This window comes from Rhinolophus sinicus, linkage group LG10 (genome assembly GCF_036562045.2).
Source record: "Rhinolophus sinicus isolate RSC01 linkage group LG10, ASM3656204v1, whole genome shotgun sequence".
Lineage (NCBI taxonomy): Eukaryota > Metazoa > Chordata > Mammalia > Chiroptera > Rhinolophidae > Rhinolophus > Rhinolophus sinicus.
In genome coordinates, this window is record NC_133759.1 from 35,310,460 (window position 1) to 35,335,212 (window position 24,753).

At 32.5% G+C, this 24,753-nt stretch overlaps 1 protein-coding gene across 3 annotated transcripts in view; it reads right to left on the reverse strand.

Annotated features, from left to right (window-relative positions):
- The window catches only part of STAG1 (STAG1 cohesin complex component), a 354,251-nt gene that overhangs the window by 47,008 nt on the left and 282,490 nt on the right, over positions 1 to 24,753 (reverse strand). For all 3 annotated transcript variants that reach the window (XM_019747971.2, XM_019747962.2, XM_074312886.1), the window contains 6 exons: positions 20,766 to 20,858; positions 20,569 to 20,658; positions 20,202 to 20,405; positions 19,158 to 19,228; positions 18,016 to 18,103; positions 3,392 to 3,472 (listed from right to left, as the gene is read on the reverse strand). In XM_019747971.2, the coding sequence (XP_019603530.1) occupies positions 3,392 to 3,472; positions 18,016 to 18,103; positions 19,158 to 19,228; positions 20,202 to 20,405; positions 20,569 to 20,658; positions 20,766 to 20,858 (627 nt within the window). The remainder of the gene's footprint in view (positions 1 to 3,391; positions 3,473 to 18,015; positions 18,104 to 19,157; positions 19,229 to 20,201; positions 20,406 to 20,568; positions 20,659 to 20,765; positions 20,859 to 24,753) is intronic.

Consider the following 24,753-nt stretch of genomic DNA (forward strand, 5'->3'; position numbering starts at 1 on the left):
GAGAGCCCAAATTTATGAAAACCACTCTACCTTATATTTTATACCTAAAACTAATAAGCATAATTGATGGATTAAAAATGTAAGTGACTAATTCAGAGATTGAAATGAGTTTCTCCAAATGTAATAATTAGCGAAAAACATACTGGTCAACTAGCTAGCTCTCTCACTAGCTAAACGGCTCATTCCGTATTATTAATAATTATTACAGCATTTATACTAAAGTGATTTACAAAATGTAAAATAAAACATCAATGGTAATAACAACAATGTCCCCTTCTAGGCCTTATCTAAAAAGAACAGGTTCCACCAAATGATTTCCAAATTCCCTATTATAGCTCTAATATTATATTTATAAACAACAGACTAACGCTACAGATACAGAACACACTAAGACACAGAACACACTAAGCATTTTTCTAGTATTCATTCACGTTCAACAGCTCTGTGAGTTATATGTGATAAACCAAACACTAAGATTAGGATGGAAAATCAAGATGCTTTTGGTGTTAGCTTTTAAAAATTAATTTTTATAAAAAATTATTATCAATATTAAATATCATCAACAACAAAACCCCTCAAACAGTATCAAAAGGTATAAAGCGAAAAGTAAATTTCTTATGCCTGCCCCCAAAAGAATTTCTATTTCCTAGAGGTAAGCACTGTTAAGATTCTTATATCTCTCCAGATATCTTTAGTATAGTAGTTATTAATCATAATACAAGTTGCAGAATTTTAAAGCTAGAAAAAGTTGGCCCAATACAACTTTCAATTTTATAAATAAGTAACCTAAAACACAGATAAGTGATTTTGTAGTTGTTAGTATCTGGAAAGCACTTTACAATTGATAAAATGCTTTGACATAAATTATCTGCTTTAAAATTATTTAAATGACTTGTCTCAAGGTTATTTACGTGGCAAAGTTAACGATGTGGCAGGAACTATAGTTAGGAAGTTCATATCAAGTGGGATGTTAATAATATAGATTATATATGTACAAAGCTTATGTATATGGCTCTTAAATTTTCAAAGATATTCTACATCAAATAAGGGATTAGAAAGCTTGGCAATTCCTAATCTAATAGTTATATATATTAAGAGTCATTAAAATAATTGTTTTAAAAAGAGAAATTTTAGCAATGAGAAATTATAAGAAATTAACTTTTAAAGTTTGCAAGTATCTTGAAGATTCATGCTTTCTAAGATCACAATTATAAAAACGCTTTAAAATTAGACACAACTGAATACAATAACTAAATATATTTTGAATAACAAAATTACTAACAACTTCAAAGTGAGAAGAAATAACTTGACAGACACCTAAGGAGAATTTCACATATGATACAAATGCACAAAAAAACTAGAAATAGAAATCAACTGAATAAAGCAGCTAAAAGATGTTGCAGCATTTTTTCTGGCATAAAGAAAATTAGTGCTGGCCACAAAATCTGCATTGCCACTGTGGCAATGAAAATCGCAAAATCTGTATTATGATTAATGACAAAAACAAAGTTTTCTTTTATTAGAAGAATGTGCCAGTCCAAAATTAAACAGAAAGACAAAGAATCTCAAAATAATTCTCCTGTAATGGGATTAAAAAGCATAGAAAATATTCGAAGACATGGGTTCACTAATAGCGATTATCACTCCAATTATGGAATGCTGATATAAAAGAACAAAATTTAATTTAATTTAATGGAGAATTAACCATTAAGTATGTTAAATTTTTAGGCAAGTATATATTCCAAATTTACTAAAACACTATTACCAACTTTCAGCCAAAAAACAAATAACTCAGAAAACCAAAATGATGTCAGTGGGGGGAAAAAAAATTCAAAAATCAACCAGATGAAAGAATCAGAATAAGTTAATTGTGTAACATATAATAAACTCCTGCTATCAAATTTTAATTTACATATATTCAATCTCCTTCAATTTTACCATATTAAAGAACATTTCAAAAAACATGAAACTGTAATGCAGTTTTAAAATGGCTTTTGTTACTAAGAAAAGGTTAACCTCAATTTCTGCTTTTCAAGACTGAAATTGTCACTAAAATTAAAAACAAACAAACATTCCAATTACCTTTCAAAGGCAGAGAAATCCTCAAATTATTAATCAGAAAGGATAAAAAGGAAAAATTCTTTCTCTGAGTAAAGAATGCTCCATGTCAAATTATTGGTTCTGTACGGAATTATATTATTAACCTTCTTTACCGGAACAGGTTCTATTTTAAGATGGGGATGTGTAAACATCGTAGTATTTTCATTTGGTTCTTTACCAAGTATTTGCTCTTTACTCATATGTTCAAGCCTCAAATATTTTGTGAAACATTTATGTTATATTTTTATCAGACAATTTCAATGTATACAGAATTTTTTGGGTCTGATTCTCTTCATGGCTGTATTCATGATTTATTTCTTTTTGAGTCATTTTTTTTATTATGAGCTCTTTTTTCTTAAAATTTTATTTGTGGCAGATTCTTTGAGGCAAGTTCCTTCAAAAAGGATTTATACTTGATTCTGTTAGGTACTTAGGGATACAGAATATTTTAAATCAAAATCTCATTTTTAATTTTTTAGTGGACCACGAAGTAGTATGACTTTCGGATTGAAACCTATGTGAAAGCCAACTCATAGTGATAAACTTTTGTGGGAGACCTGTTTTCTCCCCTTTAATCAATGACAAACTTTAAGACAGGCCGTTTTCCTTATATTTTTCCATGAATGGAGCTGGTGTAGGTTTATTTCTAATTTACCCTTGTGCTGGAAGTAGCTCTTTACGATTCCACATTTATCAGGGAGATGTGCTACCTATTAGACAGACATTGCACCTTGGAAGGGCCTTAGGCTTTGTCTAGATTAGAAAAGGTTAAGTAGGCTTCAGTGTTCTGCTGATTCTCTTGGATCCTAGTTTCACTTCATCTCTGGTTTGTATTTTCCTTTTTGTTTTGCATGGTCATGCACAGATCAAAATTTAAAAAAAAATTTATCCACCAATTTAAGTTGTTTTTAACAAGAGTATTGTTTAGTTTGGACTCCAAGATGCTGTAATGCTAGAACTGAAAGCTACATACTACTGTCTTTCAATATTATTCGGGTTTTTTTAATAGCATGTCACCTATAAGAGCTCTTGTGGTATCTACTATAGTTATTTCTTATTAAAAATTTAACTGTGTTATATACAACTATATATCTATTGCATGAAGACTGGTTATCTTCCAAAGAGGTAAAATATACTTACTCAAAGGATAAAGCAAGGATTGATATCAATAATTATTACACACTTTATTTAAAATAATTTATTATAACTGATAATAAATTATTATATATAAATTAAGTAAGGTTATTTTATTTTAGTAATAACCCTTCTGCCTACAGAAACTTTTACTTACTTTGGAAGGAGAACCATCAGTAATTTTCACCAACTGCCAAAGAATCGAGTAATGGGAACACTGCAGTGCCTGTACGACTATCTGTATCAAATAAAAAAATACAAACAAATTAGACATAATTTACATTTGCACAGTATTAAGAAAACAATATTTATCATACTTTTTATCTTACAATTGGGTTTAGAGTCCAAATTTTTGTAGAATTAAGAAAAATATATAAAATAATATTTGGTCAAAAATAAGACAAACCAACATATAATTCTAGAGAATAAAGAAACATATCCTGATAAATACGGACCCAAATAACGCTGATTTAAACAAAAATGTACTGTCATGAATACTTTGCTTAGATTTTTAAAAGGAGCTATATCTGAAACGAAAAAATGTATCCAAATTTTATAACTGAATTATTTATTTTAAAGCATTTAAGTGTGAAATAACAGAAATATGTATAAAACTTATATATGAGGTGTGACCAAATAATATGGTGAATATTTAAATAAACAGAAATTACATTAAAAGGCACATTGCCATTAATCCCCCTCATAATATTCCCCCTCACTTCAAACACACTTATCCATCCCATCATTCTTGACACTTTCTGAAGCAGTTCTGCAAGTCTTTTTTCAGAGTGTCTTTAGTTGTGCTGTCATGGATGCCTTGACATTGCGAATCATTTTGACTTTGCGGAAGAGCAAGAAGTCACACGGTTCCATATCTGGTGAATAAGGTGGATGAGGACATACTATAATGTTTTCATTTGACAGAAATTGACATATACTAGAAGCAATGTGTGACACGGAGTGTTGTCATGATGGAGGATGATTTACAGCACACTTTAAAACACACCTCTCAACTGTAGCTCATAACCGACTGACTGCACCAAACAAGCTGAAACTTGTCACACTTCTGTTACTAAGGTTCCACGCGCCGCTTCCCATATTGAAGATCCCTGCCTTTCCATTCGATGGCACTGAGCAGCAGCATTCACTGTATTTTGTGATCACAACGGAAAGGCTCCATGTCACACATTGCTTCTGGTACGGCAATTTCTATCAAATAAAAACATTAAGGTGTGTCCTCATCCACCTTATTCACTGGATTCTGGTACCATGCAACTTCTGGCTCTTCCCCAAAGTCAAAATGACCATACAAGGCAAACGTTTTGAATCAATTCAGGACACTGAGGCAGCCATGACAGGGCAACTAAAGACACACGAAAGAGGACTTCCAGAACTGCTTCAGAAGTGGCAAGAATGATGGGATAATTGTGTTTGAAGAAAGCGGTAGTATTTTCAGGGGGATTAATAGCAATGTGTCTTTTACTGTAATAATTTTTTTTAAACATTCACCATATTTTTTGCTCACACCTTGTAAAACTTAATTAATATGAAGAAAAATACCTATGTAACTACCACTCAGATCAAGAAATAGAACATTGCCAGCACCTTTTCCCAATATACAACTGACCCTGGAAGAACAGTCTTGACCTGTAGGGTCCACTTACATGTGAATTTTTTCAATAAATACAGATGACCCACCACATCTCTGGGTTTTGCACCTAGGGGTTCAACCGATCACGGATAAAAAACAGTTTTTGTTTTTTTTTTTCAAATTTCAGTTACAGGTGATATAAAATACTGTATTAGCTACAGGTGTACAACAAAGTGATTAGACATTTATAACTTATATAGTGATTACCCTGATAAGTCTTACATCGTAGTTACTACAATATTATTGTAATATTACAATATTATCACTATATTCCCTATGCTGTACTTTACTTCCCGGTGACTGTTTTTGTATAACTGCCAATTTGTTCTTCTTAATCCCTTCATCTGTTTCACCGATTTCCCTCAACCCCCTTCCCATCTGGCAACCATCAATTTGTTCTGTTACCTATGAGTTTGGGAAAACAGTATTTTCCCTCTGTGGTTGGGAATCTGAAGATAGAGGGCCAATTTAAGTCATACTCGGATTTTTGAGTGTGGGAGGTATGTGTGTGTGTGTGTGTGTGTGTGTGTGTGTGTGTGTGTGTGTAGGAACCCCTAACCCCTACACTGTTCAAGGTCAACTATAATCTCTTTCCTCTAAGGGTAACAATTATTTTGACTTATCAGGCAGTCAGTAAATTTTAAGAACCTAAGTCTACCTCCCTAAATACTAAGTTTATTATGCCTAGTTGTGAACACCATATAAATAGAACCACACAATAGACATTAGTTTGAATCTAATTTTTCATTTGAACATTTATGTTTAAAATTTATACATGTTGTTACATGTAGCTATATCGTGTTTCCCCGAAAATAAGACCAAGTCGGACAAACAGCTCTAATGTGTCTTTTGGAGCAAAAATCAATATAAGATTCAGTCTTATTTTACTATAAGACCAGATATCATATATCATATCATATCATATATTAATTTTTGCTCCAAAAGATGCATTAGAGCTGACTGTCCAGCTTGGTCTTATTTTCGGGGAAACAGGGCAGTTCATTATTTTTGGTCCTGTATAATATTTAGGATATCCTACTTATTCATTTTATTGTTAAATGAACTTTTACAATGCTTCCAGTTTTAGGGCATTATGAAAAACGCCACGATAAACATTCTTTTTTTTTTTTTAAATTTTATTGGGGAATATTGGGGAACAGTGTGTTTCTCCAGGGCCCATCAGCTCCAAGTGCTTGTCTTTCAATCTAGCTATGGAGGGTGCAGCCCAGCTCCAACTCCAGTCTCTGTTTTCAATCCCTAGTTGCAGTGGGCGCAGCCCACAATCCCATGCCGGAATTGAACCAGCAACCTTGTTGCTGAGAGCTTGCGCTCCAACCAACTGAGCCATCTGGCCGCCCCTCTGGAAGCTCAGTAGCGGCTCATTGTCTTCAATCTAGTTGTGGAGGGCACAGCTCACTGATCCATGTGGGAATCGATTCGGAATCTGAACCCTGCTGTTCAGAGCTCATGCTCTAACCAACTGAGTCATCCAGCTGCCCCGTGATGAACATTCTTATATACATCTCCTGGTGCATCAGTGTGCAGATTCTTGAAGTATTTAGTTCTCAGGACCTCCTTACATTCTTAAAAATTACTATGGACCCCAAAAGGTTTTTGTTTATGTGAGTTATATATCAATATTACCATATTGGAAATTAAAACTAATAAATGTTTACAATATGTAACTCATTTAAAAAACTTTATATAATAGTATTTCTGAAAAAACTCTAAATTTTCTAAACAAAAAAATTCAGTACAAAGAATGGTAGTTTTACATTTTTTGCAAATCTAATATATGGTTTAATAGAAAACTGGAGTTTCATTTCTGCTTCTACATTCTGTTACAATATGCTGTTTTGGTTGAAGTATATGAAGAAAACTCAGTCACAGATAAGTTGGAAAAAAAGTATATATATATATACTTTTTTTTTTTTTTTTTTTTTTTTAGGGGAACAGGACTTTATTGGGGAACAGTGTGTACTTCCAGGACTTTTTTCCAAGTCAAGTTGTTGTCCTTTCAATCTTAGTTGTGGAGGGTGCCATTCAGCTTCAAGTTGTTGTCCTTTCAGTCTTAATTGTGGGGGGGCACAGCTCAGCTCCAGGTCCAGTTGCCGTTTTCTAGTTGCAGGGGGCACAGCCCACCATCCCTTGCAGGAGTCGAAATCAGCAACCTTGTGGTTGAGAGGACGCGTTCCAACCAACTGAGCCATCCAGGAGCTCAGCAGCAGCTCAGCTCAAGGTGCCGTGTTCAATTTCAGTTGCAGGGGGCGCTGCCCACCATCCCTTGCTGGAGTCGAGGAATCAAACTGGCAACCTTGTGGTTGAGAGCCCGCGCTCCAACCAACTGAGCCATCCGGGAGGCAGCTCAGCTCTAGGTGCGGTGTTCAATCTTTGTTGCAGGGGGCGGAGCGCACCATCCCTTGCTGGACTCGAGGAATTGAACTGGCAACCTTGTGGTTGAGAGCCCACTGGCCCATGTGGGAATTGAACCAGCAGCCCTCGGAGTTAGGAGCATGGAGCTCTAACCGCCTGAGCCACCGGCTGGCCCAAAAATGTATATTTTAATATAATAGCCTTTGTAGATAAATGTGGATATTCTTTGATATGACACTAGTACTCCAAGGTACACTTGTGAGAGAACAAGCATTAAAAAAAGCAAGTAATATCTTCCTCTTGTTATGAAAACAGTGTGACCTCATGGACCTGTCCTGGGCACTCCCAGTGATCCCTGGGCCATACTTTGAGTATCCCTGCTCTAGGAATAGGATTGGTGGGTCACATAGCATGCGTATGTTTTAACTTCATAGTAGACAGTGGCGAACTGTTGTCCACAGTGCCTAGCACTCTTTGACAGTTTCTGTGGCTCCATGCTTTCACCAACACTTGATACGATCAGATGTTTTAAATTCGGAGATTTTATTACGTATAAGTAGTATCTTAACATGGTATTAATTTACATTTCTCTAATTACCATGGAGATAGGTACCTTTTGATTTTTTTATTGGCATCAAATTCCTGTCTTGTGAAATGTTTGTCCTTATTTTTCAGAGAGACAAATAATGGAATTCAGGAAAATAAAATTAAGAATCATAATATAAAAGAACTTCATTTTAGATGGATCTCTTACTACATTTTTGTTTTAATACATGCTGAAATAAAGCATATCTAATAATATGATATTCCATTATTATAGTGTTTCTATTACCTTCCCTACTTAATAAACTAAAAACCATAAGGATGACTATATGTAGAGAGAATAAATCAAAGAGAAATCAGTAAAGGAAATGCTACAGGAATTGAGAGTTTTAGCTGGTTTTATTTTTAAAAATTCAGGTTTCAGATCACTTAAGCAAATGGTATTTCTAATGTGCCTACTCAGCACAGAAAATAACTCATCAGAGTTAGAGGGATGAGCTGTGCTGCTTTTGATGTAACACTCATGAGATGATGTCAGGGTTTTATTAAACATAATTATATGATTGATTCATGTCAGAATGCCAGAAACAATAATACCGAAATACTATGAAGTTATGACTATTAATGCTGCAGAAATCACCTTACTATATATACTTAGAAGATGCTCAATATGATACACCTGCTGGCCCTGAGACACCTTTTGATAATATCTAATTTATACTATAAAGTACATTGGTAAAGTGGTTTGTGTGGAAGGAAAAGAGAATATTTAAAAATTTTATATTGAATTTGAAAAAACCTTAATTGTTAAATTACTAGAAAAGTGATATACAAACTAACAATAATCAATGTGAAATTAAGATATGGAAAAAAGCAATGTTGAAGAATTACCTAATTTTGGTGATATTATGTATTCTAATCACTACAAATACTTCCTTTCTTTCTACATGTCTATGGAACTATATACTAGAAATATTCAAATTGTATTCCACAAAGTTTTGTATAAGTTTCTCATAGGTGGTTATGAGGGAAAGACCCTTCACCAGCAAAAAGATTACTTACAACTTGTTTTATTGTGGTGGTCTGGAACCAAATCCTCAATATCTCTGAGGTATGCCTGTAAATTGATGCAGCTATGAAAAAGAGTATGGAGGCCCTCAAAAAAAAAAAAAAATTTAAAACAGAACTACAGTATGATCCAGCAATTCACTTCTGGGTATTTACTCAAAGAAACCTAAAATACTAACTCGAAAAGATACATATGCATGCCCATGTTTACTGCAGTGTAATTTATAATAACCAAGATATAGAAACAACTTATGTCCACTGACAAATGAATGGATGAAAATATGGTATATACAGAGGATGCCAAAAAAATGTATACACATTTTAAGAAAGGAAAACTGTATTAAAATTGTAATACTCAATATATACCGATAACAAAAGATGAATACAAATTACATCTGACTTTTACAATTACAAGAGGTGCTCAAAGTGTCTACCATCAGCGTCCAGACACTTCTGATTACTGCAAACTACTGCTTGAGCAACGCTGACCAAAGTGTCCACTTGCATACATTTTTTGGCACCCCAAGTATATATATATATACAATAGAATATTATTCAACCATAAAAAGAAGGAAATCTTGCCATTTGTGATAACATGGATGGACCTTGAGGGCATTATACTGAGTAAAATAAGTCAGACAGAGAAAGACAAAGTATGATCTCACTTATATGTGGAATCTGAAAAAAAAGTCAGCGAAGATCATTGATATGAAAAACAGTGATTGCCAGAGGCAGGAGGTAAGGGGTGGTTGGAATGGGTGATGGGAGCCAAAAGTTACAAACTTCCAGTTATAAAATAAATAAGTCATGGGGTTGTAATGTACAGCATCCTGGCGGCTATAGTTAATAATACTGTAATGCATATTAAAGTTGGTTAGAGAGTAGATCTTAAAAGTTCTGTCACATGAAAAAAAAATTCTGTAACTGTATGGTGACAGATGTTAACTAGACTTATTGTGGTGATCACAATATATACAAATATCAAATTATGTTTCTTGTATGTCAATTAATACCTCAGTTAAAAAAAAGAATTTAGCAACTTTTTTTATATTTTATTTTAAATATTTTTTGCAATCATTATGTAACTGAGCTTTGGCAGAAGGCTCAAGTATAAGAATAAAGATTGTATCAAATTTTCCTGTGGTTCCTGCTTCTAAAATTTCCACCTCTTGATAAATATTTTCTTTTGTTCTTGTGGTTGTGTTTTGGTCTGGGGTTTTGTGAACCTCAAAATATACATTGTGCAGGCTTTGAAATGGCTTTCAGTAAGTATGAGAAACAATTACTGTTCTCCTTTAATTTTTATCCTTTTTCATTTGTAAAAGACTATGGCATAATTTATATATAAAGCGTAATTTACTGTTTTCAGCATACAAGTCTTTGAGTTTTGACAATGTATAGTCACGAAACCACCAAAACAATCAAGATATAGAACAGTTCCCTTATCTCTAAAATTCCCATGCCCTTTTGTACTCAGCACCTATCCTATCCTGGAGGTTATGTTTTTTGCCCTTACAGTTTCACCTTTTCCATAACGTATAATGTAATTATACATGTAACTGTGCATCTGGCTTCTTTGACTCTGTATAATGCTACTGAGGTGAGATTCATCTACACTGTTACATGTAGTTCCTTCTATTTTATTACTGAGGTAGTATTCTACTGTATAGATGTTAGCCTACAATTTGTTTTCATACATTCACCAGGTGATGGACATTTGAGTTGTTTGCAGTTTGGGGCAATTATTCATACAGCCTCTATAAACATTCAGGTATAAGTTTTAATGTGAACTTAATTTTTCATTTCACTTTTATAGACACCTAGGAGATGGACTGCTGGGTCATATGGAAGTGTATATTTAACTTTATAAGAAATTGCCAACTGCTTTCCAAAATGACTAGTATTTTGCATTCCCAATGTATAGAAGTTCCAAAAGCTTTCTAAAAGATTTGTAGTGGTATCTCATGGTGGTTTTAATTTGAATTTCTCCAATAAGTTTCTTTTCGTGTGCTTATTTGTCATCATCTTCTTTGATGAAATAGCTATTTAATTCTTTTGTTCGTTTAAAAAAACTGGGCTGTTTTTCTAAAACCTGAATTTTGAGAGATCTTCATATTTTTGGGTAGAAGTTGGAGATCAAACATGTGACTTGCAGATATTTACCAGTTTATTGGCTTGTCTTTTCAATTCTCTTAACACTGTCTCTTACGAGCAGAAGTGCTTAATTTTAACGTTTGCATTTTTTCTCTTATGGATAATGCTTTTGGTATTGTATCTAAGAAATCTTTGATTAACTAAAGGTCCCAAAGATTTTCTCTTATGTGCTCTTCTAGATATTTATAGCTGCAGGTTTTACATTCATGTCTTTGGTCTATTTCAGTTTATATATATATAAAATTCATGTTTTTGCATATGGATATCCAATTGTTTCAGTACCATTTGTTGAAAAGATTATCCTTTCTCCGAAGAACTGCCTTGACACCTTTGTCAAAAACCAACTGACCATGTATGTGTGGGTCTATTACTGTGTCCTCTATGTTGTTCCCTTGACCTATATATCCATCGTTTCTTCAACACTACACTAAGTTACCGTTTGAAATCAGGCATCTAAGTTTGTTCTTTTTTCAGTTACTTTGGTTATTTTATTTCTTTTGCCTTTCCATATAAATTTTAATCAATTTGTCATTTTCTACAAAAAATTCTGCTGGGATTTTAAATGGAATTATATTAAATCTAAGATTACTTGGGGGAGAATTGACATTTTAACAATATTGAGTCCCAAAATGCATGAACATGATATATCTTCACTTAAGATGATTTCTTTCATTAGTGTTTTATAGTTTTTACAAATATTTTGTAAGAATTATACCTAAGTATTGAATGTTTTTGGTGCTATTGTAAAGGGCACATACTTTAAAATTTTCAGTTTCCAGTTGTTCATTACTAAATATCTGGCTTTTAATTTTAAAAAGCAATAGATACACATAATAAAATATCCAACAGTATAATGCTGTACAATTCAAATTAAGTTTTTTGACCACACTAAAGATCTGTAGTTTTCAACCAAGAAAACCACTAACAGTTTCTTATTTATCATCCCAGAAATACTTGTCAACTAAAAGAAATATGTATATATAGATCTTATCATCCTTTTAAATTTACATACTATTTTGCTCCTTTCCTTTTTCATTAAATTTCTTTTCACATAGAATATTATAGCATAAATAGCATCCACATCATTTTTTATAGTTGTTTAGCATTGCACAGAATCAAAACTATCCTACCATATCTAACCAGTCCTCTATTGATGGATATTTAAATTTTTATAAAGAATGCTAAAATGAACATTCATACACATGTCCAAGTATATATATCCATTATTTATACAATATCTGTAGTCTAAATTCCCAGAACTACAAATGCTCAGATGAAGGGTATGTCCACTTTTAATTTTGATGGAGAGTGACAAATAACCTTTTAATAGGATTATACCAATTTATTCTCACAACGGTATTTGAGAGTACGTCAGTATTAAAAAACAAAACCTCCATAATGCTACCTGATGCATATAGTTAAAAATTACTTAAACAGAGCCTAGATTGGAGAGAGAGTGAAATTGAGGTTATTAAGACAAAATAGACAGCTGCTACTGTGATTCACAAGAGACAATGAGAGATTAAACTAAAGAAATGGTGGCAGGGCTGGAAAAATGATAATGAGAAGAAATATTCAGGAGGTAGATTTAAAAAAAAATCAAAAGTCTTTTGAGATTAAGAACTGCTTCTAATATACCTATATCCTCAGGACCTGAAACTCAAATACATGTTTGGTCAATAATGACTACGTAGGTGGTATATTTGGTGTGTGTGTGTGTGGCAAGTCCCAAAAGGTTTTTATATGACACACCCAAGGAACAGTTAGAAGTGGGTAATTGAAATAATTTCTAAGCCAAGTCAAGGAAATAAATGTGTACTCTTCTAAGGAAAGTATGAATCCATCAACATGCTTCTAAAGAATGCATGACTCCATTATTTATATAATAAGCCATAACCTATCCAATGAGGGTTGGAATCAACTTCTCCCAAACTCCTGTTAGAATTTTACCTCTTCCCATGAATCACAAATGGTCTTAATGCATTTAGAATGGTGAATCCTTCCCAGAAGGTGTTCAATTTACTTTGCCCAGATCCATCAGAGGAATCTGCCTCTATGACAGCTATATCCCTACGAAACGTATTTCTTAAATAAGACTTGAAAGTAAAAACTACTCCTTGATCTATGGGCTGTAGAATGGACGTTGTGTTATAGGGCATGAAAACAACAATAATCTCGTTGTACATCTCCATCAGAGCTCTGGGGTGACCAGGTGCATTGTCAGTGAATAGTAGTATTTTGAAAGAAATATTTTTTTCTGAGTAGGTCTCAAAAGTGGGCTTAAAATATTCAGTAAACTGTGCTGTACACAGATGTTCTGTTGTCCAGGCTGTTCCATGTATAGAGCACAAGCAGAGTAGATACAGCATAATTCTTTAGGGTCCTAGGATTTCCAGAATGATAAATGAGAATTGGCTTCAACTGAAAATCACCAGCTGCATTCGCCCCTAACAAGAGAAATCACCCAGTCCTTTGAAGCCAGGTATTGACTTCTCTCTAGCTATGAAAGTCCTAGATGGCATCTTCTTCCAATACAAGACTGTTTCATCTACATTGAAAATCTGTTGTTTACTTTGCAGCCACCTTCATAATTATCTTAGCTAGATCTTCCGGATAAGACTGCAGCTTCTACATCAGCATTGGCTGCTTCACCTTGCACTTTTATATTATGGAGACAGCTTCTTTCCTTAAACCTCATGAACGAACCTCTAATATTTCAAATTTTTCTACTGCAGCTTCCTCATCTCTCTCAGTCCTCACAGAATTAGAGTTAGGTAAGGTCTTGCTTTGGATTAGGTTTTAGCTTAAGGGAATGTCGTGGCTGGTTTGGTCTTCTATTCAGACAATTAATACTTCCTCCATATTAGCAATAAGGATGTTTCACATTCTTATTAGTATGTTCCCTGGAGTGGCACTTTTAATTTCCTTCGCATTCACAACTTGGCTGTTTGGCTCAAGAGGCCTAACTTTCATCCATATCAGCTTTCAACATGCCTTCCTCAATAAGCTTCAGAATTTCTAATCATTTTGATTTAAAGTAAGAGACATGTGACTTTTCCTTTCATTCCAACACTTAGAGGACATTGTACGGTTATTAATTGAACTAATTTCAATATTGTTGTGTCCCAGGGAACAGGGAAGTCCAAGGAGAGGAAGAGAGACAAGATCACCACAGGTAATGGAGTAGTCAGAACATACACACATTTATTAAGTTCTCCATCTTATATGGGTGCAGTTTGTAGTGCCCTGAAACAATTACAATAGTAGCATCAAGGATCACTGATCACTATAACAAATATAATAATAATGAAAAAGTTTGAAACATTGTGAGAATTATCAAAATGTGAGAGAGACACAAAGTGAGTAAATGCTGTTGGAAAAATGACTTAACTCAGCGTTGCCACAAACCTTTAATTTGTAAAAAACACAATGTAACTAACAATTGTCACCCCAATAAACTTTAATTAAACACACACACACACACACACACACACACACACACACAATATATATGCAAAGTATAATAAAGTTGAATGCCATAAAATAAGGTATGCCTATCTTTACCAAAATAATTTACAAATTTTTTTATGAGTTTTCAATTGTTAGAATTAACAGATAATTTTGGAAACTATATTATTAAAGCAGAAGCTTAACATTTTATTATTTTATTTTTCTTACATGTTATCTAAGATAAGGTTTAAACTTTCAAGTATATCAACAAGAAATAGGCACAAAGCCCCAAAACAGAATAAGGACAATTTAAATATTTATTGCCTTTATTTCACAAAAAATCGTATGACTACTACAATAAACTTTGAAATATGGATTCTTTGTAAGTTAATAATTTTGGTTATAGAATTGTAATAACTTTTAATACTTTTCAGAGGTTAAAAATTCACTAGCATAGGGGAGGACATCAACAGACACTTGAACATATTCTTGTGCCAGAAAGGACGGAAGTGCTCAAAAACATTATCTAAAGCACACAAGAACAGGTTTGAAAGGAATTCCCTCTTGCTAAATCTGCAATATTTTGAGCACCAAAATAAATAACAATAGTAATCAATTTTAACCAGTGGAGTAGATAGGAAAAAAACAGGATTGCATAAGTCCACACTGACAGATTTTAAAAAATGAATTTAAAATGTAAAAAATGAATGAATAAATTAATAAAGGGAGAAGAAAAAGTTCTTCCTGATAGCAGAATGCCAACAATTAAATAGAAAATAAATGACAGTTAGAAAATCACCATTTCGGTTACCATTTTTTGACCATGAGAGTAATAAGTGAGTCAGGCAAGAATCATAAATGAATGCTAAAATTATTACAGCAAAATTTGATAAGAAACAGGACTATTTATATAGTTTTTAAAAATCTTCCCACAAATTACTTATAATTGAAAAACAATAAAATGGTAACTCTACACAGCAGAAACTTTACAGACCCCACCTTACTTAAGTGATCTAAGTTAATATCACCAATAGTAAATAAATTGACATCATGTACTTCCTGATGTGACACACTGATGACAGAATATTATTTAAGTAGAATTTTTGCCCAGAATGTATAATCTAAATCTAAATACGTAGAGCAGACAAAACTAAATCAAGAACCTTTTATAAAATAAGTGGTGTGTACTCTTCCCAATGTTAACGCTATGAAAGACAAACACCAGATTAAAAAAAAGACAAAGAAACCAGTCCAGATGAAGAGAGAGGGGGAAAAAGAAGGACATAACTATATGGTTTGGATTCTGGGCTGGGGAAAAATTGTTGTAAAACATATTATTAATATATGTTTTACATTGATAAATATATAAATATAGAGAGGATTTAAACTTATATTAATATATAAATATACAGATAAATAGAGGGGGAGGGGGAGGGGGAGAAGGCACGTAAGTGTGCAATTGTGAAAAACTACTGACAATTGATGAATCAGGTGAAGGAGATAAAATTCATTTTTAATTATAAGTTCTCTATAATTTCACTTTAAAAAGTTATCATAAGAATAGATAAATTCTTTTAAATTTTGGTCTTACATATTCTGAAGCTATTACTATAATAGTTAAAACAGTACTGGCATGGAAGAAGAAAAAAAAATTCTGTTAACCCTGAAGAGTGGGATTGGGAAAATTCTAGTTGAACACACAAAACAGTTAAGCATATGGACAATACATTTCCCCAAAATAGCTAGACAGTAAATTTTAAGGTATCTTCAAAATGTTAAGTACAACTGAGGGTTAATAATAGCAAACATTTTGGTAGTTCATTGATATCCTTGCTCCAAAAGGATGTTTTCTCTGGATTCTAATTGAAAGTACAGAGTTGGAATCTAAAATATGAGCTTGCATGGTTCTACGAAGAATTGTTTGAATATAGTTTTGGATTTTCAATACTGGGTATCTAAAGAGATGTTTCTAAGAGCTACTGAATGCTAAACAATTTCTAATTGCTAAAATAAAGAAGAGTATAATCTAGTAGTGATGCACTCAAACTTCACACGATTCAAGTTTAAGAATATGTGTCTAAGAAGTTAACAAAAAGTTAAAGTAAATGTCACATAAATACGTTCTCTTATTTTAAAAACTTAAAATAAAATAGGGCAAGTAATACATATGCAGTGAAAACTAATAGAAAATCGAAATAACCATAGAAGACAACACTGTGAGACTTTTACAAGTCAGTTCTAAGACAATAAATGACAATGCAGTGAATTAAAAAATAAATTTAGACATAGTGATAACCCGTAAATGAAACAGAGTTGTGTTACTCTTATTCTCTTCTTGAGGAAAATGAGAAAACCAGAAAAGGAATATCTTAACTTTATCATTCCCTTTCAACTTTGAATCACAGCTTGAGAATATCACTGAATTGTATTTAGGCTATTAAAAAGTTTGAGATGAAGAGAGGATGGAAGTTGAAGAGTCAGTAATAAATGAAGAAAAACAATCGGGTCAAATATTTAGCCTCTTTCCACAAACTACAATAAAAATACCTAACATAACCAGCGACATTTATTATTACGAGTAGCTATTACATAAAGAAGGGATAAAAAGCATGAACAGTGTTAGGCAACTTAAAAAATTAATCATAGCAATAACTCAGCACTGTTTCTGTGATTAACTTTTAATATAAAATTATAATTGTTACATCTATTGAAATTCTTACTGCTTTAGCATATTGAAGTATCATCTAAGCATTCCATATTACCAAATGAGAATAGATGAGATCTCACCCCCAAACAGTACCTGTACATAACTATGGGGTTGGTATTTTGGTTAACATAAATGAATGTCTGCAGTGCACAAAATAACTCTTCATTAACAACAGGTTGTAATTGTTATCAACAATAATTGTAATGATTAACAATAAAATTAATTGTAACAAGTATAAAATTAATTACAATAACTTAGCTGTCAATTAACAATTAATTAATGACAATTCTTATATAGAATTATGTTGGCTATTCTAAGTCTCTTCCAGACTAGAGAAAGTTTGTTGAATCCTGCCCTTTCCTCTCCAACTTACATATGAATGCAAAAAGTTCTACAATCTGCTAGAAGTTCCCAAACCAATTTACCTATGGTGCTATAAGAAAAATTAAGCCACACTTACTATTATCAATACCTAGAATAGTGACTGAAATACAGTCATGATCAGAAATTTTCATTATATTGAATTAATCAAGTTTTGAAACGGCTACTATAGTAAGCATTGATATTTTCCCTAGAAGAGTAGTAATGTTCACCTTAATATTAAAATTTTAAGAACATCATAGCAATGGTTCTCCATTTTTTTCCTGCTCAAACCTGAAGATATACAATACATGTACAGGCAGCATTCTGTCACTATGGCAACAATTCTCAAAGGAGGTGGCTATATTAAAGAATTATCAATTACTTTCTATGAAAGGCTTTTGATAATCCTGTGTGGTGACAGAAAAGCTTAGCTTTCCAAACCGACATAGAAGGAATATTAATAAACTCCTACCTGTTCTGGCATAGCTCCATGTTCAATTCCAGTCTTCAATAATCTGTAGCAATTACCAAACAGATCCCATTTTGTAAGGTCATGAGCACTAAAATAAACAAAAATGTATTAACTTTATTCTAGAGTACAAGAAAACTTAAATTTGAGCTTACTTTCAGTGACTGGAAGAACTGCAAAATTGAAAAAGATCTGTAATAAAAATGTTTGAGGGCTCTTAGGAAGGAAGGAAGGAAGGAAGGAAGGAAGGAAGGAAGGAAGGAAGGAAGGAAGGGGTAAACAAGAGAGGGAGAATAGGAGGGGTATGGAGAGAGCTCAAGCTGATATTAGGAAGGAATTCATTGAAAGAAACCAATAACAATAAAATTTCATGTATTTCAGTGAAGGTTACTACCACATGGTCCATCTAAGCTTATATTCCACATGGGTAAACTTTCTTTCTTTTTAAAAATACCTTAAACCAATATATTTTAAAATCCATTCACAATTTCAAAATACAAACACATGTATTTTTGAAAAAGAGAATTGACAAAACCAGGGGAAAGAAAATATGGCAACGCTCAATAAATTTAGTGTAGCTATTTACATGGGCTGAAGACTTCAAAACAATAATGCTGAATTGATTTACAAACCCATCAATAAAGGGACATACAAATTACAATCTGAAAATGACATTTATTTCATTGAATGAGCTTTTTTTCCTTATTCAAATCCGACTATTCTGTCTACATAAATAAACAAGAACAATTCAGGAATAAAAGCTCAGAAATAACCTTCATGGTATTCCCCCAAACACTCTTTCTTATTTAGTAAGATTTTTAAAAGCTATCAATTGAAAATTATGCCTATGAAACTCAAGCTTATAGGCTCATCAAATTTGTTGAAAATACTGATTAACTTAAACCTTTACAGTGTGCATTCATTACACTGGATGATAAATCTTCCTTCTTAAGTAACCAAATTATAATAAAACCCCATAATTTATCTGAAAAAAATCTGAATAAAGAAAAAACAATACAGTATATCTCACTATTTCTCTAAAATTTCCCATTGTTATATGGATGCTAAACAAAAAGTAAACCAATCTGTTTTATGTTGGTTAGTATTTGTTATTCAGCATATCTACTTTAAATAAAACCACGTACTTGTGAAAAGAAGTTAACCGCTTTAATGTAGAAAGAACATTGTAAATATCATCATCATCAGCTTCTTCTCCCTATAAATAAAAAGTAGACATCACCTCATTACTATAACTTTACTCATTCTCAAATTCACCTGAAAGTCTATTAATACTGCCTAAAGAAAAATTCTTTTCTATTATATAAACAGTACAAATTCACTGTTGGTAAATAGTAAAATACAAAGCAAAAAACCAAAAAAATAAAAAACACCTATATTCCAACACCAAGGGATAACCAATTTTTGCATTTTAAACAATGTCATAAACATGACTTTATACACTTTTCTGATGAATACTTTAAGATAAATTTCTTGAAATTATTGAGTGAAAGGGTATGTACTTTAAAGATTTAATAGTTATTTCCAACATTTTACTGGCTGTCAGTTACTTCTGTAGCTTCAAAATCACAATGAAAAATAAAATGGTTGAAAAAATTTTTTTGGAAAGTTAAAATTAAATTTAAACGTAGGGAACATTTGGTTACATGCATTAAAAACAAAATCGTATCAGCCTTTAGTCAGAGCACAGAAAACTATGAGGGTTCCAGGTTGCCTTATACAGATTGGAGGCAGAGAAAAGGAGGCGTGAATCACAAATAATTATAAAAATTACCAGTTGGAGATGTTTGCTGCTATCTTGGGCACACCATGGGTAATCAGTCATTCCTTCTAAACACACTTAACTTTTATGTTCTACTCATTAGCACATCATGATCATTTAGTACTATTAAAAGCAAATTAGTTTCCAGGAATAGAAAATGAAAAATGATTTAAGAAAAGCCAGTCCTTAAAAAGATTTTTCTTAAGAGAAAAAAAAAATCTCACTTTTATAAAACAGATTTTAAAAAAAAGAAAAATAAAGTGAACAATTGCAATAATTATGCTAAGTTCTAAATGGGGTAGAGAATTCTACTAAATTTTATTTTAAAATGAAAATAATTTACACACTCAGCTACCTTGCATAATTATTAGCTAGAAATATTATATGTACACATTAACTTTAAACAGACCTCTTGCAACAGATCTTCCACAGAATGATTGAATCGATCTACAAACTCATCAATCAGCTGGCTTCGAGCGATGTCAACTCTGTTCTGGATGGTATATTCTTCACTGCATAATATACTGTAGGTTTTACTGCAGGCTTCTAGAACATCTGATTCTACGTGTTTCTCCACAACAAACTTAATCTGTTTTAACAAAGCATCCAGATGCTGAGGAGGAAAAAAGAAAAACTATGCTATTGAGATAATAAACAAAAAATAAAAATAAGCATCTGTCAAATAACAAATAAACATATATAACCACATAAAATTAAAATAATCCAGTTAATAAATATGACTATAATAGCAGAATTTCGATTTCATAGTGTCTTACCTTTTCCATTCTACCTGTGCTATAAATTTCTAGATCAAAATACTGTGGAATTTGTAGCAAGTTTGCTACCTTCTCTGCATCTGCAGAATACTAGAAGGAGGAGAAGCAAAGGAAAAAAGAAGTAATTACTTTAATAGTATAGTGTAATAAGCAAGCTCAGTGATATATTATCACAAAAAATGTAAATAAAACTGTACCTTTGATAGCAACATAGGAAGTGTGATAATAAAATGCTCAGTCAATTTGTTTCTATCATCAATTTGAGTTTTCCTTTCTTTGGCAGTTAGCACCTAGAAATAAATTTAAATGGGCAAAGAATAAGAGTGTCATATACTAATTTATAAATATAGAATATTACATGGAATAATGAAGCCCTGGCAGGTTATGTAACAGAATTTTAAGAAGAGCGTAACAAACTAATTACTAAAATAAAAACATCTAGCCTCATGCAAATTTCTAGTTAACATACACTACTTTATTAAATAGCTACTTATTTAAGAATAATTAAAGTTTTGTTACTTGCTTAGATTAAAAGAAAAAAATAAACATTTCTATAAAACTAGTTATAAATATAAAAATATTAGAACCAATGGAGAAATAATTTTTCTAGTGTTTTAATCTCAATATGTTAACAGTGATCTCTCATATGTTAAACACTTCTCTAAAAATATTTAGAAACTAATGTTTTTTTAATACCATCAAGCAGTTAATAAATTTTCACTTATTTTTATAGCATATACTAACAATATGGCTAGACTCATTCATATTTGGATCTCCTTATAACTTAAACTCATAAATCTGTTAGGCAATAATCAAGACAGAGGGATATATACAGCCTGTGGTCACTGAACAAATTCAAGCAGATGATACCCATCATTTTAGCCTGAATTCAACTAGTTAAACCATAGGTGGTTCCAAAAGTAAAATATTAAAATTCAAGTTCAGTTAAGATAATCATTTCCCCAAAGTATTCTGCATTTTGTTATTATCTTGAAGGAATTTACCATCATAATGTTGGTTTCACAGAACAGAAATACTCCAGTGTTAGTGCTGTTTATGTACTCCTGACATTGCTGCTGGCTTCCCCCAAAGCGAATGATCCAAGGGAGAATAAGATGAGGATGAAATAAGTGCCTGACCTAATAATCATATAATCAAAGATAGCTATTTCCCCAAAATCAGTATCCTTAGACCTTTCATATATTGTCAAATGAATTTCGAGACTTCTCAATATCCTGAATACCTTTCTAGACATATATTCTACTTTATATCTAGTGCCTTTGCTTTGTACAGAACTAAATACAATATTGGTACGTCATTCCAAAGTGATTATTTTGCATGTGTAAGAGGTTGAAAAACAATAAAGCCCCAGAAAAAAGAATCAGATACGAGCCCGTTACTTCTTGCACATATTCTCAAACATTGAGGTTCACATTTATAAAGTGGCCACATGGTGAGGATCTAAGGCCTCTTACCAACAATCAACACCAAATAATCAGCCATGTGAGTGAGCCATTATAGACACAGCAAATTAACAAGCCTTCAGAAGCTAAAGTCCTGACTAACATCTTAACTGCAACCCTATGAAAGACCCTAAGTTAAAATCACAGCTAAGCCATTCCCAAGTTTCTGACCCACAGAAACTATGAGATAATGAAGGCTTATTGTTTTAAGCCTCTAAGTTTTGAAGTAATTTTTTACATAGCAATAGATAATATAAACAGTAAAGACAGAAAGTGAACCTGAGTATCTTGCTCTAAAAGAAAGCAAGAAAGTGCTCCCAAAAATGATAAGACATGTCAAAAGGACAAGAAATTAGCTTGAAGGGGCTCTCAGTCCAAGTTGGGACTATACATATTTTTTAAATTTTATTTTGGAAAATTTCAAAAACACTCATACTATCGTTATTGTTTCATCAGTTCCCCTAAAGTTTTTTTTCTTCTGAAGCATTTTAAGGCAAATTCTTCATGTATCATTTCACCCATAAATATTTAAGACTATGTTTCTGACAGAGGAAGGCTTAATAAAACAATCTCCAACAAAATGAAACAATAATTCCTTAGTATCATTTCATTTCATACCCAGTCCATAGTTTCCTCAATCTCCATTTTTTTGGATTCTTTCCTATACCTGTATTCATATTTAATGTAATTTTTGATATGGTTAAATTTATGTCAGCCATTCTGCTATAGTTATCTGTATAGCTTACGTCTTTTTTTGTGTTTCTCTGTTCCTCCTTAACTGCCATCTTTGGGGTTAAACGTTTTTTAGTGTACGATTATAACTTCTCTGTAGATCTTGTATTCTCTTTTTAGGTATGAGTGGTTGCTTTAGGGATTACATTATACTTCTTTAACTTATTAAAATCAACTCCAGCTTAATACTGAATTAATTAACAGCAAAAAATGGCAATTTTGCTCCAATATAGTTACATTTTCTTTATTCTTCTTTGTGCTATTGTCACATATATCTATATATCATATCATCTTAATACTATAGTGTTATGATTACTGCTTCAAATAATCTCATGTCCCTTTAAAGAAATTAAGAGAAAACAATTTTAAAAATGTGTAATATACACAGCCTTTTATATCCACCATATATTTGCTATTTCTGGTACTCTTCATTCCTTTCTGTTGATTAGTTACCACCTGGTATTATTCTTTAGCGCATAAAGGACTTCTTTCAGTATTTCTTCTAAGGCAGGTCTTTTAGCAACATGTCTCGCAATCTTTGTTTATCTGGGAATGTTTTTATTTTACCATCATATTTGAAAGATAATTTTACTGGATTTAGAATTTTTGGCTCGCAATTTTGTTGTCTTTCAGTGAATATGTCATTCTATGTCTTCTGGCCTCCACTTTTATTGATAAAAAATCCACTGCTAACCCTAATGCTGTTGCCCTCTCTACATGAGTTGTTTTTCTCTTGATGTTTTCAAGATTTTTTGTTTTTGGCTTTCAACAGTATGATTATCCTGTGTCTACAGGTGATTTTTTTGTTTATCCTGCTTAGTTTTGTTAAGCTCTTTAGATCTGTGGATTAATGTTTCTCATAAAATTTGGGAAGTTTTTGGCAATGATTTCTTCAAATGTTTTTCCTTCCTCTTTGTCTCACTCCTTTCTTCCTGGGACCCCATTACACAAATCTGATATATTAGGGCTGTTATCAGATTTCTCAGACTGTTCATTTATCTTCTATCCTTTTATCTTTCTCTTCTTCAGAATGGATAATTTCTAGTAATCTCTCTCCATATTCACTGTTTCTTTCATTTCAAATCTCTTTTTGAGCCCATTTAATGAATTTTACATTTCTGTCTTTTACTTTTCAATTCAGAATTTCCATTTGGTTTTTCATTTCGGAGGTCCCTTATTTTTTGTCACTTTTTTTCTTGTGATTCTTTGAACATATTTTCCTTTCTTTGAACATATTTACAAAAAGGGCTCTGAAGACTTTGCTAAACCCAACAACTGGACCTACTGAGAAGCCATTTCTATTGTCTGCTTTTATCCCTGAGTATAGCCACATTTTACTGTTTCTTTGCCTATAATTTTTCTGGAAAAGTGGACGTATCTGGATAATATAGTAACTATGGATTTTATCTTATTCTGTTAAAGTTTCATTTTAAAATTAAGTAACTTTTAACTTAAACAGTACAATTTGTCTCTCCCATGATGTGTGGCCTCTGCTTGGCGTTTTTATTCTTATTGTTTTTCACTTGTCTTCCTAGGAGTCCCGTTTTTCAACAGATTATTCGTCAGTCAATGATTTGGGCAGAGGTTGTGCTCAATCAAATACTTCAAATCTGTAAGGCTTCTCTCCTCTGAGACCTGATCTGTTTGTAGGTTAGAGAGCATATTCAAAGTTCAGCTCAGCCATTTCTTAAGTTTGGCTTGACTTGTTTTCTCTTGGGTTCTCTCAGGTTTCCCAGTCAGCCAAGAATGTGTGGATAGCTTATCTAACTCTTTTATAGATTTCTCATTTCCAGAATTTTTTAGTTAGATTCTGGGCCAGTCCATTGTTCTTACCAACTGGGACCACAACCTCTGTATATCACAACTATGGGTTTTCCTTGGTCTTTTCTACCAAGTTTGCCATTACTAGTTGACAAAAGGACTTTTGTTACTTGTGCCTTATTGAGTCTACCCCGCTGACAGCAAGCTGCTGGTTTTTGTGGACAGTACC